This window comes from Pelophylax lessonae, assembly GCF_965119305.1.
Source record: "Pelophylax lessonae genome assembly, chromosome: 3".
Classification (NCBI taxonomy): Eukaryota; Metazoa; Chordata; class Amphibia; order Anura; family Ranidae; genus Pelophylax; species Pelophylax lessonae.
The window spans coordinates 574632247-574656851 of NC_138770.1; the positions used below are offsets into that span (position 1 = coordinate 574632247).

The following is a 24605-nucleotide window of genomic DNA, read 5'->3' on the forward strand; positions in this document are numbered from 1 at the left end:
TTCACAGGTTGCCACTGGAGTCCTCTCCCACTTCTCCATCACGACATCACGGAGCTGGTGGATGTTAGAGACCTTGCGCTCAGCCACCTTCCGTTTGAGGATGCCCCCACAGATGCTCAATAGGGTTTGGGTCTGGAGACATGCTTGGCCAGTCCATCCCCTTTACCCTCAGCTTCTTTAGCAAGGCTGTGGTCGTCTTGGAGGTGTGTTTGGGGGTCGTTATCATGTTCAAAATACTGCCCTGTGGCCCAGTCTCTGAAGGGAGGCGATTGTGCTCTGATTCAGTATCTCACAGTACATGCTGGCATTCATGGTCCCCCCCAATAAACTGTAGCTCCCCAGTGCCGGCAGCACTCATGCAGCCCTAGACCATGACACTCCTACCACCAGGCTTGACTGTAAGCAAGGCACACTTGTCTTTGTACTCCTCACTTGGTTGCTGCCACACACGGTTGACACCCTCTGAACCTAATAAGTTTATCTTGGTCTCATGCGACCACAGGACATGCATGGTTCCAGTATTCCATGTCCTTAGTCTGCTTGTCTTTCGCAAACTATTTGCAGGCTTTCTTGTGCATCATCTTTAGAAGAGGCTTCCTTCTGGGACAACAGCCATGCAGACCAATTTGATGTAGTGTGCGGCGTATGGTCTGAGCACTGACAGGCTGACCCCTTCAACTGCTGCAGCAATGCTGGCAGTACTCATACGTCTATTTCCCAAAGACAACCTCTGGATATGACGCTGAGCACGAGCACTCAACTCCTTTGGTCGACCACGGCGAGGCCTGTTCTGAGTGGAACCTGTCCTGGTAAACCGCTCTGTGGTCTTGACTACCAGACTGCAGCTCAGTTTCAGGGTCTTGGCAATCTTCTTATAACTTAGGCCATCTTTATGTAGAGAGTTCTTTGACATGAGGTGCCATGTTGAACTTCCAGTGACCAGTATGAGAGAGTGAGAGCGATAACACTAAATTTAACACACCTGCTCCCCATTCACACCTGCTCCCCATTCACACCTGAGACCTTGTAACACTAATGAGTCACATGACACCGGGGAGGGAAAATGGCTCATTGGGCCCAATTTGGAAATTTTCACTTAGGGATGTACTCACTTTTGTTGCCAGCGGTTTAGACATTAATGGCTGTGTGTTGAGTTATTTTGAGGGAACAGCAAATTTACACTCTTATACAAGCTGTACACTCACTACTTTACATTGTAGCAAAGTGTAATTTCTTCAGTGTTGTCACATGAAAAGATATAATAAAATATAATAAAATATTTACAAAAATGTGAGGGGTGTACTCACTTTTGTGAGATACTGTATGTATGTGTATGTATACATATCTATATCTATATATATATATATATATACAACGCTGAAAAAATTTAAAATTAAAGGAACGCTTTGAATACACATCAGATGGGGCAAAATTTGATGCTGGATATCTATACTGATATGAACTAGGTAATGTGTTAGGAACAAAAGAATACTTCATCATTTAATGGAAATTAAAAAGATCAACCTACAGAGGGCTGAATTCAAAAACACCCCAAAAATAATGCTGCAGGCTAGTACATTTTGCTGAAATTTCATTACAGCAACCTTAAAATTGTACTTATTTTGGTCAGACGAGCATGGGGTCCATTCAATGGTATCAATTCCTTCATCCTTCAGGAACTGGCTGCATGCATACTCTCACCACATAAGGCCGGGCATTGTAGTGCACCAGGAGAAACCCAGGACCCACCGCACCAGCGTAGGGCCTTACAATGGATCCAAAGATTTGGATACCTAATGGCAGTCAGGGTGCCATTGTCTAGCCTGTAGAGGTCTGTGTGTCCCTCCATGGATATGCCTTCCCAGACCATCACTGACCTACCACCAAACCGGTCATGCTGAATGATGTTACAGGCAGCATAACATTCTTTACGGCATCTCCAGACCTTTTCACGTCTGTCACTTGTGCTCAGGATGAACCTGCTCTTATCTGTGAAATGCACAGGGCGCCAGTGGCGGACCTGCCAATTCTGGTGTTCAATGGCAAATGACAATCAAGCTCCACAGTGCTGGACAGTGAGCACAGGGCCCACTAGAGGACATTGGACTCTCAGGCCACCCTTATGAAGCATGTTTCTGATTGTTTGGTCAGAGACATTCACACCAGTGGCCTGCTGGAGGTCAGTTTGTAGGGATCTGGCAGTGCTCATTCTTTTCCTCCTTGCACAAAGGAACAAATACCAGTCCTGCTGAGGGGTAAGGACCTTCTACGGCTCTGTCCAGCTCTCTTAGAGTAACTGCCTGTGTCCTGAAATCTCCTCCATGCTCTTGAGACTGTGGTGGGAGACAAAGCAAACCTTTTGGCAAATGGCACGTATTGATGTGCCATCCTGCCTGAAGAATTTGGAATACATGTGCAACCTCTATAGGGTCCAGGTATCACCTCCTGCTACCAGCAGTGATACTGACCCTAGCCAAATGCAAAACTAGTGAAAAACAGTCAGAAAGGATGAGTAGAGAAAAAAAAATTCACTGGCCTCCACCTGTAAAACCATTCTGTTTTTGGAGGTCGTGTCATTGTTGCCAATCTAGTTTCATTAACACCAAAGCAGCTGAAACTGATGAACAACCCCCTCTGTTACTTAACTCAGTGGTCCTCAACCCCGGTCCTCAGGGCCCACTAACAGGCCAGGTTTGCAAGATAACTAAATTACATCACAGGTGATCTCATTTGCTGCTCAGTGATTGCAGTATTCTAGTCTGCATCTCCCCAAGGTAATACTTAAAATCTGGCCTGTTAGTGGGCCCCGAGGACCTGAGTTGAGGGCCACTGACTTAACTGACCAGATCAATATCCCAGGAGTTTAATTGACTTAATGCTATACTCTAAATAAAAAGTGTTCCTTTCATTTTTTTGAGCAGTGTAAATATATCATATACATATATATATAAATATCATATACATATATATATATATATATATATATATATATATATATAAAAGATGGTGGATGGGAGTCTTTTAATGATCATCAGTGGGTACACTCTGCCAATAAGTTCCACTCTGCTTATGTAATATAAAGTCTCAAAGGCAGACATTGCACTTTCAAATTAACATTTTTTTTTACAGTCATGAACATGATGAAGGGCGAAGATGCTCCAAACAGTCTTCCTGGTGTAGATGTTATACAGTGGGTATCAAAAATTGCTTTGCAGCCTGAAATGAAGACAGACACCGTTTTTGTTGTATACAGGTGTATTTACTTAGGGCAACCTTTAACATTCAAGTGAAATATATAACACCAACATTTAAGATAAACTATTTAAAAAAAATCAAACACAGAATCACTAAGTTAATATTTTTGTTTGAACCAGCTTTGCTTTAGTTAGCCTTTAGTCTGCTGGGACATGTCTCTACTAACTTTGCACATCTAGACTCTTCCTTGCAGAACTGCTCAAGTTCTGTTAAATTTGATGGTGACTGTTTGTGGACTGCAGTCTTCAAGTCATTCCACAGATTTTCAATGGGGTTTAAGTCTGGGCTCTGACTAAGCCATGCAAGGACATTCACCTTTTCTCCTTCAACCACTGTGTGGTCATTTTTGCTGTGTGCTTTGAGTCATTGTCACATTTAAAGGTAAACCCTTTTCCCATTGACAACTTTTTGGCAGAGGGCAGCAGATTTTTGACAGTATTTTGCCCCATCCATTTTTCCTTCTATCCGAACAAGTGCTCCAGTTCCTGTTGCAGAGAAACACCCCCATAACAGGATATTACCACCTCCATTCTTTTTTTTTTTTAATTCCAACATTTTTATTGTCTTTTTCACACAATACAAGTTATGAACATACAATACCATCCATTTATAATATTCACAAATCTTATTACATAGGTATCCATTCTATTCAACATATATAGTTCCCTACCGGAGATTCTCCCAGGCATCTACAGGCCCCTAAAAAAAAAAAAAAACAAAAAAAAAACCCTGCAACACTCCAGTGATCTGACAATGGCAATCCACCTATGTGTTAATCCAAAACACAAAAAAAAAAAAAAAAAAATTTTTATTTCTTCATCTTGCCCTCCCTGGGAGGGCTATGCAATCTTAAAGCTACAAAATTGTGATAAAAACATACTCAAAGTGAATCAAATCCAAGCCCTCCCTTCCCTCCAATTATATCCAACCCCCCAGATCCCAATAGGATGGGGAAAACATACTTCAGTATCCAACCTCCCTCATCTAGTGAAGAAAAAAAAAAAAAAAAAAACATCAGTGTACCCCAAAAAACCATTTTGCAAAAAAGTTAGTGTTTCTTCATCTTGCCCTCCCTAGGAGGGATATGCAATCTTAAAACTACAAAGTTGTGACAAAAACATACTCAAAGTGAATCAAATCCAAGCCCTCCCTTCCCTCCAATTATATCCAACCCCCCAGATCCCAATAGGATGAGGAAAACATACATCAGTATCTAACCTCCCTCATCTAGTGAAAAGAAAGAAAAAAAGAGAAAAAAAAAAAAAAAAAGAAAGAGGGTCTTGTATCCCCTTGGACCCCTTGAATCTCCTTACCACCAAATCTATTTCCAAGCCTGACATGTCCCCTCCAATCCGAGCGAGAAACCCCCCCCCCGTAGCCCCCATCTTCCCCCTATTCTCCATCTCCCCGCATCCTCAGATACTCTTCCGAGGAAACGTAGGTGGTCCAGGGCTGCCAGCAATTACGGGTTTTTTCTTCCCTGCCATTGCGTGCTGCTATCAATGTCTCCATCTGGTGAATTTCATTTACCTTAGAGAGCCATGTTTGTAAAGTTGGAGGGATGGTTTGTCTCCATACCACAGGAATGCACGCTTTAGCAGCATTGAGTAAATGAATCAGAAGGAAGTTCCTGTATTTCCTAATTGATAACTTTGTCAAATGTAAGAGGCATAGAGCCGGATCTCCTCCCACCTCGATTGCAGTAAGGTTTTTAATCACTTTCGCTATTTCTGACCAATAGCCCCTAATCCGGGGGCAGGACCAGAAGATGTGAAACATCGATCCGCCTTCTTCTCCACATCTCCAACATTTGTCAGGGTTTTTTTTATCTATCTTATGTAAAATTGCTGGAACTCTGTACCACCTTACCATAATTTTATAACTAATCTCCTGGTATTTATTAGCTATTGAGGCCTTATGTGTGAGTGCTAGTATTTTTTTTATTTGTTGTGGGTTGAAATTAATTCCCATCTCCCGTTCCCATTTTCCAATAAAGGTCAATGTTTGTTCTTCCTGTCCTTTAGATAAAAGGGAATAAAAGAACGATAGGGCATGTGGGATTGTACTTCCTCCTCTGCATAAAGTTTCAAAAGGTGTCAGAGACCGAGGGGAATATCCCCGTTTCTGTAAGTCTACCAGATAATGTCTAATTTGAAACGCAGAGAACATATCCAAGGTCTCTTCCGACCAGGATACGATCTCCCTCAGAGTGGGGGGGTTCTCCTGGGTCCATATGTCTACTAAGCGAATTTTCCCACTCCGGGCAAGATTTCTTATCTTCCCCTTAGTGTATCCCGGGGGGAAGTCCATATTTCCCACTAACGGTAGCATAGGAGAGATTGGAGGTGCAATCTGTGCTTTTTTTTGTATACTTCTACAGACCTTAATTGTAGTTCCTATCGTCGGGTGGGAACATATAGGATCGTCTAATGACACCGGCACCCAGGGGGCCAGGGGGAATGGTCGTTCTGTCAGCTCATTTTCTAGATTCACCCATTGTTTGGTTTTCGCATTGCAGTGCCAGTCTAATACCCGTGTAAGGTGTATTGCCCTATGATAGCGCTTCAGGTCTGGCAATCCTATCCCCCCTTGACATTTAGGGCGGGTAAGAATATTTATTCCTATTCTTGGAGCTTTATTAGCCCACACAAATGTTCTCAGCAAACTTTTCATTTGCGTAAAAAAGTATTCTGGTATTTCTATTGGTAGTGCCTGTAAGAGATATAGTACTCGTGGGAGTACATTCATCTTCCAGGAACTACTTCTTCCAAACCACGTCAAACCTAAGGTCTGCCATCTCAAAATGTCTCTCTTAAGGGTCCTTAATAAAGGGGAGAAGTTGGCCTCAAACAAATTTTCTACTCGGGGTGTAATATGCACACCTAGATATACAAATGACTCTCCTGTCCATTGAAAAGTAAAAGATGGTTGTAATTCCCTCCATTCCTCAACCGGAATTGTAATGTTCATTGCCACTGATTTTGCTAAATTTACTTTAAAATGAGAGAGCTTCGCATATTTCTGAATTGCCCCTAGAATTAAAGGTAGTATTTGCACCGGTTTTGTTATAAAGAAAATTAAATCATCAGCATAGGCTGCTAATTTATGATGCACTCCCCCCACATGTAACCCCTTGATCTCTATATCTTTCCGGATTGTACATAAGACAGGCTCTAATGTAAAAAAAAAAATTAATGGAGACAGCGGGCATCCTTGGCATGTGCCATTTTTGATTTCAAAAAAATTTGACCTCCATCCATTTATATTTACTGCAGCTGTAGGTCCCGAGTATAGCGCCATGATGCTCGTTCTCATCCATTCCCCCAGTCCAATATATGACAGGGTGGCCTTGATAAATTCCCAGGCCACCCTGTCAAAAGCCTTTTCGGCATCAACAGAGAGGAGCATTAATGTTTTTTGTAAGCGCTGAGCGTGAGATATAAGGTCAATTACTCTGGTTGTATTGTCCCTTGCTTCTCTTGAAGGAACAAATCCCACCTGGTCAAATTGTATCAGTTGCGGGATATGTGCTATGATTCTATTTGCAATGATCTTAGCAAATAATTTCGAATCCAGATTCAATAACGCTATAGGGCGGTAATTACCACACAGAGAGGGGTCCTTACCCTCCTTGTGTATAAGCGAAATATATGCCCGTAAGCTGTCTTTGGGTAATAAACTTCCTTTACCAATGCTATTAAAATGAGCCAGTAGAGGAACTTTTAACTGTGGCCAGAACTGTTTATAATACGGCAAAGTTAAACCATCAGGGCCCGGAGCCTTATGTGGTTTATTTTGATTAAGAGCATATTCTAGTTCCTCTTCTAGGATGTCTCCTTCCAGGGCCTCTGCCTGTTCTTTCTTTAATGAAGGCATCCCAGAAGTTTCAACATACTCCCGCGCTTTTGAGAACAGGACTCTAGCCTCCTTATCTACTTCTCCCCCTGTATTTATATTGTAGAGGGATTGATAAAAATTACCAAATTCCTCCACAATCTTCCCTGTCTCTATAACTTTCTCACCCTTATTTGATTGTATCTGAACAATTACTGTCTTTTTCTGGGGTCCCCGAAGCGCCCTGGCCGACATGGCCCCTGGTTTATTGGAGAATTCATATATTTGTCTCCTCACGAACGATAGACTTTTGACTGTTTTTTGATATAGAAGCGTATTCAACTCTTCCCTAGTCTTAATAAGAGATTGTAAGTGTTCCTGCGCTAGCGATTTCTTGTGTATAGCACTCAGCTTTCCCATCCGTATCGTCAATTCCGATACGCTCTTTTCATATTCCTTTTTACGACGAGATCCCAACATCATTAATGTCCCCCTGATAACACATTTGTGTGCTTCCCAGACCATAGACGGTGATACCTGCATTCCAGTATTTTCTTTAAAGTAGTTTACCAGGGCTAATTCTATTTCTAATCTCGTCTCCGGGGATTGCAATAAAGCTTCGTTCAATCTCCATGTAGGAGGTTTTGGTGGTACAGAGTCCAGGTCAATCACAATATGTACTGGGGCATGGTTTGACATAATGGGCGTTCCAATAGTGGTAGCTTTGACCCTTCCCAATTCGCCCTGAGGGATCATGAATCTGTCTAACCTTGAGTATGTGTTATGAGATGCGGAGAAGTACGAAAAGTCCTTCTCCCCTGCATGCATGATCCTCCATGGGTCAGTTAAATCGAGGAGGAAGAGTTCCTTCCTAAGCCCATTAAGTTTTGCATATGATAAATGGGAGGAGCCTCGTGACGTATCCAATAAGGCAATTTTTAAATTGCAGAGTTCATGTGATAAGATGAGTTCACGTGCCCAGGTGATCCAATGAAATTCTAGCGTAAAACACTCTCAATATAGATGGTCGTGTATCATGTGGAGGAAAAAAAATATTCCATAGCGTGATACCGTACAAAAATTGTCAATTATCAACATGTGTAGGACTACAAATACTGTGAAATCCTTCACCAATTGTGCAGCCGCTTACCAAAAAACAAGTAAATGTGCGTATAGATCATAATAAAGGAAGAAAGGACCGCCACCAATCGTAGAGCCTCTTTCCAGATAGATCTGTAAACGTATATTCTATCCAAGTTTTAAAGGTGAACCACCACCAGACATAAAGGCCTCTTACCAGATGGAAATGGAAAGTCAGCAGAACATTGAATCACATGCACCAAATATCAGCAAGCCACCCAGGAGCGTATAAAGCCTCTTACCAGACTATATAGAAAATGCTCGATATGACACTTGATGTATTCTCCCAATGTATGGAGAGGTATCCTTAAGGACCCAATGGCAATCCAAGCAAATCACTGATAGATAGCACGATGTAACCACTTGCTGTGCCTAGGTGGCCTCTAGGACCCCCTAATGTCGCAAGCTGAGCCGCTGTGGTTCTCAGAGTAAATCGCCAGACCAGCCAATAAAGGAAAGAGAAGGCGCCAATAGTGTAAACACTTCCAACAAATTTATTCAAATAAGGTAATGTACTTACAAACAGGAATGAAAAAGTAGCGAAGGATGTATAGCCGCCGGCCGGACGGCAAGGCGCATCCGCTCCCTCGATAAGCTTCCGGAGATGACGTCAGCACGCCTTATACAATACATAATCTTTAGGGGTGTGGTCACACTTGAAGTCGCAGCTCACTACCTGTCACCTTTAGCGCGGTTATAACCTTCTTTTTTATCTGTATCCAATAAGGGTTCTGCCACGTAATTCCAATCACCTCCCATTATCAACAGGCTTTCCCGAAAGTCCAAGATCAATGGCAACAACTGCTGTAGGAATGTCAAATGATTCATGTTTGGAAAATATACATTGACCATTGTTATTACCCTTTGTCCTATTGTACCCTTTATCATAAGGTATCTTCCTTGTGGATCTACCCTTGATTCTCGATGCGTCCAATCTACTTCTTTTGCTATGACCATACTGACCCCTTTTGACTTCGGGATTGGTGAGGCGGCGTGATACGCCCATGGATAATTTCTGTTACACAATTTGGGTACACTATCATATTTAAAATATGTTTCCTGGAAAAAAGCAACCTGTGTGTGTCCTCTTTTCATGTCATTCAGTACCCGCATACGTTTTTCTGGGGTAGACAACCCCCTTACATTTAAAGAGGTCAGCTTCAACCCTGTTCTGAAAGCCCTGGCCATCTCACCCACCCCTCCCCTGCCCATAATACTATAGGCACAACCCCCGCACAATCAGTAAGGCGGGGGGGGGGAGGCGGAGAGAAGAAGGAGATCATGATCACTTCCCGGCCATCTGGGACCCCAGGGAATCCTTATACCCCTGTATCCCCAACCAGTCTGGTATCACCACAGGAGGGACCTTTAAAAATGCGAAGAGTCCTGGTAACTGATCCGGCCACCTCAGGGTATATGAGCCGTCCTTTTTAGATACAATTAAATGAAAGGGGTGACCCCAATGATAGTTGGCCCCAGCATTCTGTATAACTTCTAGTACTGGTTTTAAAGTTGCTCTCATCCTGAGTGTCTGTCTTGAAAGGTCAGGCAATAACCGTATGGTTGAACCTTCAAAGTCAAATGGACCTTTTTTCCATGCGTTTTTCATTATTCTTTCCTTGATTGAGAAGAAATGGATCCTTATTAGGACATCCTGGGGGAAATCTGATCCCATGCTCCTAGGGGCCCTTACCCGATGTACTCGATCTATTTCTATGGCTTCATTTTGGGAAGTTTCCAAGAGCGTATTTAATATAGCCATCACTTTAAGTTTTAAATCTGGGCCTTGTATTTCATCTGTTAACCCCCGAAGGCGTATATTGTTCCTTCTACTCCAATTCTCCCCATCATCTTGTTGGAGTTTTAATATTACTAATTGCCTGACAATCATCTTATGTGTGTCTTCCATATGTTCAACTCTGGCGTTCAGAGCACTAGTCCCCACTTCCACCATTTCTATTTTTTTGGACATTGCGTCCATCTGACCTTTAAGGGAATTAATTTCTTGTGTCAGTGCCATGACAATTGAGGATGCCATTTCTGACATATCCTGTTTTGTAGGGATTATCGCCAACAACTCTTTCAAATCCAGGTTTTGTTTGTCCTGTATTCGGGAGCCCTGGGGAGCGAGAGAGTCTGTTCCCTGTGTAGTTTTGTCTGCCCCTTGCTGATATTGACTCACTAGGGAGGTTTCAGTAACATCCCGTTGATTACTGACAGCTTTTTTAGAGGTATTTGCATTAGCCGACCTTGAGCGTGTCTGCGCCATTTTAGGATAAAAAACGCTTTTTTCTTGTGTAGGGGGACTTCGAATAAAATATTCTGAGATGTCTGAGTGTCTTACCGGCGTTATAAAAGTCGCTCTCTCCCCTTCACCACTCATAGACCAAATAAAGCTTTTATCCTTTTTGAGTCGGTATATAGCTTCGACTATAGCCTCAGGGATCGGCTCCCAGCGCTTACCGGAATGCTGTTTTGCTCACAGGGATAGTTCACTCACGGTTCCGGAGCCCCATCCGACGCTGCCTCCACTCAGCACCACAGCAACCGCACGTTCCCCTCCACCACTCGCCGGCCAGCTGAGCGCCTCCAGGGGTCGGCTCGCAATGCACCACCGTGCACCAGGAAAGAGCAGTTTTTGCCTCCCGGTCTGCCTTTTTGTCTCCGGCAAGCTGTCAGGCTCCGGCTCTCTCCCTTCACTCCACCAGGGCGATCATCCTCGGTATCTAGCAGGGAACGCCAGCTTGCTCAGAGCGGTGAATCACCAATGGTCCCGGAGCCCCGCTGCACGCTGTCTCACGGCGCCATGTCCACAGCCACGCCCCTTACAGGGAGGATCCTTCTCTCCCACCTCCATTCTTTACTGTAGGAATTGTGTTATTTTGTTGGTGAGCTGTATTGGATTCCCACCATGCATATTATTTGGTGTTGAGGCTAAGTAATTACCTTTTAGCCTCTCCCCTGACCATAACACCTTTTTCCATGTGGCCTCAGTCGTGATTGCATGTGGTCTTTTTTTTTTAGGAGTGGCTTTTTTCTTGCAAACCTCCCATACAAGCCACATTTGTGAAAAAATGTGTGATATTGTTGTCACACGCACCCAATGACCACTTTTTGTCATGAATTCCTGCAACTGCTTCAGAGTTGCTGTAGGCCTCTTGGTAGCCTCTCTGACTAGTTTCCTCCTGGCTCTTTTATCTAGTTTGGAGTGACGTCCTGATTCAGGGACGGTCTGTGTTGTACCAAATACCTTCCACTTCTTATTATTAGACTTCACTGTGCTTCTAGGCATTGATAAAGCCTTTGAAATTTTTTGTTTCCATCTACTGACTTGTGCCTGTCCACAACTTTATCCCTGAGATCTTTTGACAGTGCCTTGCCACCCATAATTTATTGTTTGCTTCAGTTGCGCTCCAAGAAAGCTCTTTTTCAAACTGACCACATCTGATCACATTTGAAAGTCAAATGTTTTTTGAGTGCCATTAGGAAGGTAATTAGCTATACCTGATTGAGTTTACAAGTTATTTTTAGGAGGTGAGGGATCCTTTTCCCAACTCAGTGATTCTGTTTTTTTATTTTTTTTTTCGGACATATTGGTGTTATAGCTTTCTCTTGGATGTTATAAGTTGTATGGAGTAAATACAGCTGGATAAAACAAAAACTTTCTCTTCATTTCAGGCTACAGAGCAACAAAATGTGATTATTTTAATGGGGGTGATTTTTTTTCTATACCCACCGTATGTAAATACATTTGATATATATTGTATATATAGACACACATTTTACCCTGTATAATAAAATGTATTATAGTCTTTTGACAATTAGTACATAAGCAATAAGCACAAACAAATTCATCTTCAAAACCTATGTTCATATTTGACATTAAAGCTAAGTTCACACTACTGTGTGTGGTAACACATGTAGAATTGTGTGCTTTCCCGACAAACACAGAAACAAGCTGCCCTTTTAGAAGATGTGCAGTGGTGCTGAGGGTGAGGAGGTTCTCCAAGTATATACCCATTGTTGTGGGATCAATGTTGAGCCAACTCCATCCAGAACGGGTGTTTTCCCATGTGGGTAGAATGCCACTTTAAATCTCTGCATGTTTACAGTGGTGTGCCCAAGATTAACCCAGCAAAGATCACTCCAGAGACTAAAGCAAAGGGTAAGGTGACAGAACCTGGAGAACATCAGGACACTGCTGCCGAAAGGTGAACATCTCTGAGATATCTGAGATACACAAACATATAGTATATATTAGATGGGATAAGCTGTAAGGAAGTCTTTTAATAATCATCAGTGCGCCAATTGGTTCCACTGCGCTTTGAGTATAAAGTCCCAAAGATAGACGTTGCACTCCAAAATGCCGAATATCAAAAAAAAAGTTCCAGTCGCGTGAACAAGATGAAGGATGGGGATGTTCAAAACTGCCTTCCCGGTGTACATGTTATTTGTAAAGAATATTTGTAAAGAATTTGTAAGAATACTTTCAAAAATAGATATTTTAATTGTTTATTTTTATCAGTTTATAAAATTAAATGTGAGAAAATTCTAAATCAAATCAATATTTGGTGTGACTACTATTTTGTCTCAAATCAGCATCAATTCTTATACACACAGTGCTAGTGCACACAGTTTTTAAAAGAACTCGATAGGTAGGTTGTTCCAAACATCTTGGAGAATGAACCACAGATGTTCTGCGGATGTAGGCTGCCTAAGATCCTTTTGTCTCTTCATGTAATCTCAGAGAGACTGAAAGATGTTGAGATCAGGGCTCTGTAGAGGCCACACCATCACTTCCAGGACTTCTTGTCCTTCTTTACGCTGAAGATAATTGTTAATGACATTGGATGTATGTTTGGGGATGTAGTCCTGCTGCAGAATAAATTTGGGGCCAGTCACACACCTTCCTGATGGTATTGCCTGATGGATAGGTATCTGCCTGTATTTCTCAGCATTGCAGACACCATTGATTGGGCAACATTGAGGACCGTAGATGCAGTGGTTAGCCAAGAAAGCTTCATGAAGCAGATTAAAGACACATCATGCTTACTTATCTTTGACATTGAAATATGTCCAGCAGTGCCATCAGCACAGAACTGTGAAACCAGTGAGACCCAGGTACACCCATTAACTGTATGGCCAGAAGTAGTCGTTGTGAAAAAATTGCAGCCAAAAAGCCATACATACAACCTGGAAAGAAGGCTAAGTGACTTACCTACAGTGCCTTGAAAAAGTATTCACACCCCTTGAAATTATCAGAGTAAAGGGAGCTGAATAAAAATGCACATGCCACTTCTCAGATATTTATTTGTAAAACATTTTGAAAACCATTTATCATTTTCCTATCACTTCACAATTACGTGCCACTTTGTGTTGGTCTATCACATAAAATACATTTACATTTTTGGTTGTAACATGACAAAATGTGGAAAATTTCAAGGGGTATGAATACTTTTTCAAGGCACTGTATACATGAAAACATAGGAACTAGGATGCAGAAAAATGGCAGTAGGCATTCTAGACTGATGAGTCAAAATTTGAAATATTTGGCTGTAGCAGGAGGTAGGTTCTTTGCCAAAGGTCTAAAGAGCGGTACAATCACGAGTGTCTGCCGGCAACAGTGAAGAATGGTGGTTCCTTGCAAGTGGGGCTGCATTTCTGCAAAAGGGGTTGGAGATTTGGTCAGGATCAATAGTGTCCTCAAAGCTGAGAAATACAGGCAGATACATATCCATCATGCCATACCATTGGGGAGGTGTGTGATTGCCTCCTAATTTATTCTTCAGCAGGACAATGACTCCAAAAATACAGCCAATGTAATTGAGAACAATCTTCAGTGTAAAGAGGGACAATGAGATCTGAAAGTGATGGTTTGGCCCCCACAAAGCCCTGATCTCAACATCATGGAGTCTGTCTGGGATTACATGAAGAGACAGAAGGATTTGAGGCAGCCTACATCCACAGACTGTCTGTGGTTAGTTCTCAAATGTTTTGAACAACCTACTTGCTGAGGTTCTGCAAAAACTGCAAGAGTACCTAAAAGGATGAATGCTGTTTTGAAGGCAAAGGGTGGTCACACCAAATATTGATTTGGATTTATTTTTTGTTCATTTACTTTTTTTTTTGTTAATTGACAAAAAATAAATTATTAACACTTCTTTTTTTGAAAGCTTAATGTATAGCCTTTTTTCACATCTGCGTAAAACTTTCGCACAGTACTGTTTATTAGACATTTGCAATTCGTTTCAGTCCGAATACAAATTCAGACAAATTTTTGGTTATTCAGAGATTCAAATGTATACAAATCTCAGAATGAAATAGTAATGAATAGTAATGAATTTTGTTAATTCTTTAAAATTAGTTTCAACTATTTGTTTTCTAATAAATACCAAATTTTCAGAACGATTAGAATTTGGATCGGTCGAAAAATGATTGACCGATTCAAATTCTGTTTGAAGAATAAGTGGTTGTAAAGCAGCGGGTCAGGAAGCCGTCCTTAACAATTCATGACTCATCAGCTTCCCCACTGACAGCTAAAATGTAAACAAAACAATGCCGGCAATATACATTTCGGGGAAAAAACCTGACAATTTTTTTTTTTTAAATGGCGTGGAGTCCCCCCCCCCAAAATCCATACCAGAACCTTATCTGAGCATGCAGTTTGGCGGGCCAGGAAAGGGGGAACGAGCAAGCGCCCCCCCGAACCATACCAGGCCACATGCCCTCAACATAGAGGGGGCTTTGGGGCAAAGCACCTTGTCCCCATTTTGATGGGGTCTCTTCCCACAACCCTGGGCTGGGGTTGTGGGGGTCTGCAGGCAGGGGGCTTATCAGAATCTGGAAGCCCCCTTTAACAAAGGGGCCCCCAGCTCCGGCCCGCCCCCTATGTAAATGAATATGTACCCCTACTCATTCACCAAAAATGTGTAAAAAGTGAATAAACACAGTAAACGAGTTTTTGACAGTTTCTTTATTCAAAAATAATGTCCCACAATGTAGATCCATCTCACGCTGCCCGCCGAACCCGAAAAAAGAAAAGAAAAACCTCTGGCCTTGTCGAACGCTTTCTGCAGACTGCCTGCTCCTCCATCTGACATTTCTTAAATAGCTAAGAGGCAGAGTCACCAGATGATGTCAGCGGGTTATCCCACCCCCTTGTGACATCACTGACTGGGGCATGCTGGGACGATGACATCACAAGAGGGCGGGGTCACCAGGTGGCATCATCAGGTACTCCACCTTTTAGTTATTTAAGAAATGTCAGACAGAAAAGCAGGCAGTGCATGAGAAGCTTTCGATGAGGCCGGTGTTTTTCTTTTTTCTTTTCTTTTTTCCAAGTTCGGTGGTGCGGCAGGCAGTGTGAGATAGATCTACATTGGGAACATATTTTTTATTTTGTTTTTTTAATAAAGGACTTGTCAAAAAAAGTCTACTGTTTTTCTTTATTTTTTACACTTTTTTGGTGAATGAGTAGGGGTGGGGGCAGGATCTAGAGGCCCCCTTGTTAAAGGGGGCTTCCAGATTCCAATAAGCCCCCCCCCCCCGCCCCCAGACTACCACAACCACTGCCCAAGGTTGTCGGGAAGAGGCCCTTGTCCCCATCATCAAGGTGCTTTAGGGTGGGGGGTGCCCTCCTTGCCCCAAAGCACCCACCCCCATGTTGAGGGCATTTGACCTGGTATGGTTCAGGAGGGGGAGCACTCGTTCGTTCTCCCCTCCTTTCCTGGCCTGACAGGCTGCACGCTCGGATAAGGGTCTGGTATGGATTTTAGGGGGCCAGGACCCACTGGGAACAGCCAAGATTTTGAAAATTAGACACCTCAATCTCAGGTAAGTCTCAGATCAAGTACCCCAAGAGTCTATTCAAACCAAACAAATTTTATCAAATTTCCTGGGACAATTGCGGCTTTCATAAGTGAGTTTGTATAATGCAGGACTGCACTAATGGCTGTACACCACAGAGTTACAGTAGGGGATGTCAGTGATTTCCACATAAGGAGGATCTCCCTCCTGGAATAGAAGGAGGAGAAGAAAATAAACAGCTTGACATAACGGCCTAGCTCTGCACCATCTAACACCCTGAGCACCCTGGGGTCCAAACAAAAGGACATTTCACATGTGTGAATAAGTACTTCAACAACAGAGGCTCAAAACTCCTGTATCCGGGCATGCCTACACTATGTGATATAAGGTACCTGCAGTTGACTGGCATCTATTACATAGGGTGCTAACTGTAGGGTATATGTTTGCCAGATGAACAGCGGTGTAATAGACCCTATGCAAAATGTTTACCTGAATAAACCTGTCATTAGCTGAAATCATAGTGGTAACTCCAGTCTTCTTCAGTGAGGTCTGGCAGGTCTTCCCACCATTTATGAAATAGCCTATCCAATTTGGCAGAGTGAGCAAAGGAGAGTCGAAGGTAGATTGAGGACAGAGGCTTCACCAGCTCCCTGGAGGTCAGAAGATGCTCCAGAGGGTCAGTTTCAAGAGTAACCGCAGCAGAGAATTGCTGGAGCAGAAGATACCTAAATAGCATCTTGGTGGACAAATGAAAGTCCGATTTGAGTTCAGTAAAGCTCTTCATCATGCCATTAGAAATAATGTGTTTAAGGCCCTCTATTCAGAGATAGGCCCATATATGGGAGCCAGGCAACATACACAGATGGGGCAGAGAAGGGTTAGGCCACAGAGGTATGTAAGGAGAATATGTGGACGGTTTATGGTATTTTGCCCACGCTTGGTGCCAGACCACAATGGTGGTTTTAATCAAACCAGTAAGTGCAGGGTGAGTCCGAAAGGCCCCTGAAGATCAGGTTGCTGAGGGTGGCATAGGAACCCATCACAGCTGCCTCCAAGGTAACTGATGGGTTGTCTTTTGGCTAGGAAAACCACCATTGGACAGTAACCAAGCAGACTAGTAGTACAGGTGAAAATCCGGGAGGGGGGAGACCCCCCTGATTAAGTGGAAGCTTTAATGTAGAGCAAGCCAAGTGAAGATTTTTCCCTACCCATACAAACGTGCCAACAATACCATATAGCCTATCAAAGAAGCACTTAGGGATAACTACTTTAGGCAGATAGACCATTTTTAGCAAATTAATTTTACCCACAGTGGAGAGCGGGAAAGTACGCTACGTGGTGCATCTCTGGGGGAGCGTAACAGGAGCAACAAGTCAAGGTCCACATATGTCTAGGTAATATTGCTAACCTGGATACCAAAGTATTTAAATTCTGTGACTCACACAAGCAGGGTGTTCGAAACAGGTCGAGAGGACAAGGTCCTGAGAGGGAATAAAATAGACTTGTCCCAAATAATCTCAATATCAGAGAAAGCACCAAATTAATTTGCTATCCCAAGTGCAGCCTGCAGTGAGGAGAAGGGTTCCGGTAAAAATAAGAGGACATCCTCCAGGGCACCCACCTGAATACCCTGAACGGCAGGAGGAGCTCACGCAGCTGCAGCTGAAGGCTCCATTGCCAGGGGGAATACCCCCAGAGAGAGGGGACACCCTTGGCGCGTATCATGATAAAGGGAAAAGGGGGAGGACAGGTTATTGTTTGTATGTATTCTTGCCATGGGGGCAGAGTATAACAATTAAATCCAGGAGATGAAGTTGGGTCCAAAGCCAAATTTCTCCAAGACAGCACAGAGGAGGCTCCACTCAACAGAGTCAAAAGCCTTTTTGGCATTAAGGGAGGCTACCACCCCATACTAGTTGGAGAAGCCAAGGCAATGTGCATATACCATCTACGGATATTGATGAGTTCAAGCGGTTGGCAAGAACTTTGGCCAGGACTTTGGTGTCCACGTTCAGCAAGAAAATTGGGCGATACAAGGAGAAAATTAGTCTGGATCCCTCCCGGGCTTAAGCAAAACCACCACTACAGCCTCGGACATGGAAGGCGGGGGAGCTTCAGAACACAAAGATTGACACATCTCATGCATTCGTGGTATCAGTTCCTCTCTTATAGAACTCTGCGGGGAGCCCATCGGGACTGGTGATCTTATCAGCCTGGAGAGACAAACAGGCCATTCTCACCTCCTTAACAGTAATTCAAGTATTTTGATTGGTTTGCACAAAAGGTATCGCGTCTACAAACTACGGGAAAGATTCATGTAATTTTTTTTTTTTAACTAGTAATGGCGGCGATCTGCGATTTTTAGCAGGACTTCAACATTGCTGCGGACAGATTGGACCACTAACTGACATTTGACACTTTTGGGGGAGACCACTGACATTACTACAGTAATTAGTGCTAAAAATATGCACTGTTACTGTACTAATGACACTGGCAGGGAAGGGGGCTAACCCAGGGGTGAACCTAGGAGAATGATTTCTAACTGTATTGGGGAGGGACTTGTGAAATGAACACAGAGACCTGTGATCCTATCTATGAGGATCACAGGTGCTCTGTGATCATTTCAGAGAGAACAGCGGTCTGCGGTGTTTACAACAGCTGACCGTCGTTCTCTCTTAGCGGAGAGCGATTGTGGGTGCTCGGCGGATCGGCGCCCCCGCTGCCTAGTGAGAGTGGGCACACGCCGCCAGGACCACTCCTGTGATCCATACATCGATTCGCGCAGCCGAGCCAGCATGCCGCAGTATATCTGCAGCAGGCGGTCGGCAAGCGGTTAACAACCAGCTATTCTTCACACAGAATTCGAATTGGTCGATCCTTTTTTAACCGATCCGAATTCCAATTGTTTAGAAAACTTGGAATTCGTTAGAAAATTATTAAACAAAACAAAATTTAACAAAAATTAAACAAAATTCCGAAGCGATGCTAAACGAATTCTGAAACCCACCGAAATTGGTAATATAACGAATATATCCGAAGCAAAACACATTTTTTTTCGTTCTGCACATATATACAGTATCTCACAAAAATGAGTACACCCCTTACATTTTTGTAAATATTTTATATATTTTCATGTGACAACACTGAAGAATTGACACTTTGCTACAATGTAAAGAAGTGAGTGTACAGCTTGTATAACAGTGTAAATTTGCTGTCCCCTCAAAATAACTCAACATACAGTCATTAATGTCTGAACCGCTGGCAACAAAAGTGAGTACAACCTTAAGTGGAAATGTCCAAAATGGGCCTAAAGTGTCAATATTTTGTGTGGCCACCATTATTTTCCAGCACTGCCTTAACCCTCTTGGGCATGGAGGTCACCAGAGATTCACAGGTTGCCACTGGAGTCCTCTTCCACTCCTCCATGATGACATCACGGAACTGGTGGATGTTAGGGACTTTGCACTCCTCCACTTTCCATTTAAGGATGCCCCAGAGATGCTTAATAGGGTTTGGGTTTGGAGACATGCTTGGCCAGTCCATCACCTTTACCCTCAGCTTCTTTAGCAAGGCAGTGATTGTCTTGGGGGTGTGTTTGGAGTCATTATCATGTGGGAATACTGCCCTGCGGCCCAGTCTCTGATGGGAGGGGATCATGCTCTGCTTCAGTATGTCACAGTACATGTTGGCATTCATGGTTCCATCAATGAACTGTAGCTCCCCAGTGCTGGCAGCACTCATGCAGCCCCAAACCATGAAACTCCCACTACTATGCTTGGCTTAAGGCAAGACACACTTGTCTTTGTACTCCTCACCTGGTTGTCGACACACACGCTTGACACCATCTGAACCAAATACGTTTATCTTGATCTCATTTGACCACAGGACACAGTTCCAATAATCCATGTCCTTAGTCTTCTTGTCTTTAGTAAACTGCTGGCTTTCTTGTGCATCATCTTTAGAAGAGGCTTCCTTCAGGGACGAAAGCCATGCAGACCAATTTGATTCAGTGTGTGGCGTATGGTCTGAGCACTGACAGTCTGAGCCCCCCACCCCTTCAACCTCTGCAGCAATGCTGGCAGCACTCATACGTCAATTTCCCAAAGACAACCTTTGGATATGACGCTGAACACGTGCACTCAACTCCCTTGGTCGAACATGGCAAGGCCTGTTCTGAGTGGAACCTGTTCTGTTAAACCACTGTATGGTCTTGGCCACCGTGCTGCAGCTCAGTTTCAGGGTCTTGGCAATCTTCTTATAACTTAGGCCATCTTTATGTAGAGCAAAAATTCTTTTTTTCAGATCCTCAGAGAGTTCTTTGCCATGAGGTGCCACGTTGAACTTCCAGTGACCAGTATGAGAGAGTGAGAGCGATAACACCAAATTTCACACACCTGCTCCCCATTCACAACTGAGACCTTGTAACACTAACGAGTCACACGACACCAGGGAGGGAAAATGGCTAACTGGGCCAAGTTTGGACATTTTTACTTAGGGGTGTACTTACTTTTGTTGCCAGCTGTTTAGACATTAATGGCTGTGTATTGAGTTATTTTGAGGGGACAGCAAATTTACACTGTTATACAAGCTGTACACTCACTACTTTACATTGTAGCAGAGTGTCATTTCTTCAGTGTTGTCACATGAAAAGATATAATAAAATATGTACAAAAATGTGAGGGGTGTACTCACTTTTGCGAGATACTGTGTATATATATATATATATATATATATACATGCACTCTGAAGGAACGGCTGCTTGTGCCATTTCTTCAGAGCAGTGTGCTGTGACTGGCGGCTCCCACGCAGGAGTGACTTCATCACAGCTCCGGTCACAGAGCCGCAGCGGCGAACCCAGAAGCAAGACCGGTATAGATGGACGCCATCTCCAGCGATGAAAATGCATTGCTGAAATGCTTAGATTTCAGGTAAGTGCAGGTGCTAGTATGCAGGTAAGGAAAAAAAAAAAGAAAAAGTGCAGTGGTTTACAACCGCTTTAATAGAACAAACTGAAGCTAGAAGCTAATTGGCTACCATGGACAGCTGCACCAGATTTTACACTCTCCTGTTTTAGTAAATCAACCCCACAGACACACATTGTACCCTGTATTATACAATGTAATTTAGTTTTTTACAATTTTTCCAAAAGCAAAAAAAAAATATTAATCTTTTAAACCTACGTTCATATTTGACAGTAAAGCTAGGTTCACACTACTGCGTGTGGTAACACGTGTAGAATTACATGCTTTCCCGACATGCAAAAAAAATGCATTGGCCTTTTAGCAGATGCGCAGTGGCACGGAGGGTGAGGAAGTTCTTCCAGTATGCACCCATTGTGGGATCAATCCTCAGACAACTGCATCCAGAATGGAAGCTATCTTTAGTGGGCAGAATACCATTTTAAAACTCTGCATTGTTTCATGTTTACAGTGGTGTGCCCAAGATTATGCCAGCAAAGATCACTCCAGAGACTCAAGCAAGGGGCACTGTGACAGAGCCAAAGGAACATCAAGACTCTGCTGCTGAAAGGTGAACATCTCTAGGATATCTGAGATACACACATGTGGGGGTACTTTTCGCCGCAAACAGGCTCATCAATGCCCGGGACCAGGCTGGGACTGTGGTCATATGGGAATCAAACATTATGGCAGTTTTCTGACTTAAGGATGAGCTGTGTCACTGTGTGCAGCGATAAAGTACTGAGTTTCTCTAAAAAATACTGCCCTGTGTTACTACACACTGTTGCCTGATGTATGTTGCATTCAGAAGAGACACTGCTGAGCCTGTGCCCACTCCAACAGTTTGGCGAACCTCTGTTACCTCACTCCCAGTAACAGAATGGGGTCCCACCATGCACATAGTGCGGACTTCATAGTGCACTTTTTAACTCCTCCCTTCCCGTACCATGTGACTCCAAATTTCACATGGCAAAGTCCTCAACAGTACAACATGTTTTTATTTTTTTAAATCAGGAAAATGTTTTATTGTTTAAAACCCTTAATGTAACAATACAATATAATACAGTCACAGTACATTGGCAATCCTCGCTTTTTTTTGGGGGGGGGGGGGGGGGGTTACATTTGTGGGCAAAGAAGTCATACAAATATTGGTATTTATATATGGTCAGACCATTACATATATATCAGAAATTATACTATTGTAGTTCAACCCAAACCAATAATCCACAAGAAGTGCAGCTATTGTTATGCAACTGTTAAAGACATATCTTCATTTTCTATGGCTTATTCGGGCATACCAACAATCTTTGAAGTACCAGTTCTGTTGGACTAAGTCCAGGGGTATCCAACCATAGGCCCCACAGCTTTTCAAATTTACCCTGACAGCCACGCCTTGTGTAGATATGACGTTCTAAAAGTAGTGCATTACCCATGGCTGACACCCATGATGTGTGGGGGGATCAGCGGATTTCCACATTACTAGAATTATGTGAATGTGCAATGTATATGTAAAGCGCTGCGTAAATTGACAGCACTATATAAGTACCTGAAATAAATGTAAAAAAAATAAACCTCCAGGCATGGAAAAGGGCCCTTCCAACAGCTGTCCTGGGGTGCTCCTCCTCTATAACACCTTCTAGGATGTTCAGTAGACAACATTTAGGGTTTATTGGGATTTTTACTTTAAATACCATGTTTAGTGTATTTATGATTTGGCTCCAGTACAGGTGGAGTTTGGGACAAGTACAACAGGTTTAGTGCAATATGTCTCATCCCTGTGTGTATAAACTAATTCTGCCCAAGCATACCATAACCTAGGTGAAAGTTCAGTATTTGCATCTTCCATACTACCTTGGCAGTTCTCTAATCTTCTGGTCCCTTCTAGTGATGAGCCGAACACCTAACCCCCCCCCCCCCCGTTTCGGTTCGCACCATAACACCGCGAACAGAGGAAAAGTTAGTTTGAACAAACAAACCCCATTGAAGTCTATGGCACTCGAACCTTGAAGGCTTAAATGCAAGTTATTGCCCCAAAAAAGTGTATGGGGTCCGGGTACTGACCTAGGGAGCATGTAGCAATGAAAATTAAAAAAAAACAAAAAACTATAGTTTTTAAAGGAGCAGTGATTTACTGATTTTTAATGAGGCTTAAAGTGAAACTATAAAAATGAAATACTTCTTCAAATATCATGCCTGGGGGGTCCCCTGAATGTGCCTGTAAAGTAGTGCATCTCTACGATGTATGGAGCCTGCTGCAGCAATACTGACATTTCTAAAGCAAAAAATGTCATATACAAACATACATACAAATTTCAAATGGCAAGTACTTGTCATACAGGTGCAGAAAAATTGGGCCTTGGTTGTTGGTGGTGCCTGAACTCTGCAACCCCTCACAGTTACTCTTGCTGGGCGCAGGTAACGGGCCCTGCTGCTAAAATATCCATACAAATTTGAAATCGCATATACTTGTCATACAGGTGCAGAAAAATTGGGCCTTGGTTGTTGGTGGTGAGTGAACACTGCAGCCCCTCGCAGTTATTGTTGCTGGGTGCAGGAACGGGCCCTGCTGGTAAACATTCCATACCGATTTGAAATTGGCAAAGATCAAGTGTTGTATGTGTTCTTATCAGTAATCTAGTGGGGGCGTTGTGCTGTCATCTGACCTGGCCAAGGTTGGGTGGCGGCTATGCAAACTGGCTGTGATGGGGAACTGGAAGGTTAGTATCGGCAGGAACTGAAACCGAGCCTTGGTTGGTGGTGGTGCCTGAACACCGCAACCCCTCGCAGTTACTCTTGCTGAGCGCAGAAATGAGACCTGCTTGTAAGAATTCCATACAGATTTTAAATCGCATGTACTTGTCATACAGGTGCCAAAAATTGGGCCTTTGCTGTTGGTGGTGCTTGAACACCGTAACCCCTCACAGTTACTCTTACTGGGCGCAGGAACAGTACCTGCTGGTAAGAATTTCATACAAATTTGAAATTGCATGTACTATACAGGTGCCAAAAATTGGGCCTTTGGTGTTGGTGGTGCCTGAACATAAAAACCAAGTCCTAGCAGTTACTCTTGCTGGGCACAGGAACGGGTCCTGCTGGTAAGAATTCCATACAAATTTGAAATTGCATGTACTTGTCATACAGGTGCAAAAATATTGGGCCTTTGTTGGTGGTGCCTGAACACCATAACCCCTCGCAGTTAGCAGGGCACAGGGACAGGTCCTGCTGTTAAAAATGACATACGATATTTAAATTGTATGCACCTGTCATGCAAGTGCAGGAAAAATTAGGCCTAGGGGGTTGGTAGTGACCTAAACCAACAACATTGTTGGAAGCTAGCAGAATTAAGGTATAGGAATAGGATAGGCAGCATATGCAGTCTTCAAGGGCTGGAAGACCCCTAGAAAATTCAATCAGTTACATCAGCATGAGGGGCAGCAGTAATATCCACCTTCCTGTTGACCGCTCTGTCCAACGAGGCCAAAACACTACCTTCCACATGACGGTAGAGAGCCGGAATGGCCTTACTCGAAAAGAAATGCCTTTTTGGGACCTGCCACTGTGATGCAGCACATTCCACCAATTTGCGAAAGTGAGCAGAGTCTACCAGATGAA

At 43.2% G+C, this 24605-nt stretch overlaps 1 protein-coding gene across 24 annotated transcripts in view; it reads left to right on the forward strand.

Moving 5' to 3' along the window:
* LOC309549166 (protocadherin Fat 4-like) overlaps positions 1-24605 on the forward strand; it is a 292459-nt gene that overhangs the window by 251603 nt on the left and 16251 nt on the right. For 20 of the 24 annotated variants that reach the window (XM_082249240.1, XM_082249262.1, XM_082249243.1 and 17 more), the window contains one exon: positions 21466-21564. The exons of the other annotated variants lie outside the window; for them this stretch is intronic. In XM_082249240.1, coding sequence (XP_082105366.1) covers positions 21466-21564 — 99 coding nt within the window. The remainder of the gene's footprint in view (positions 1-21465; positions 21565-24605) is intronic. 24 annotated transcript variants of the gene reach the window in all.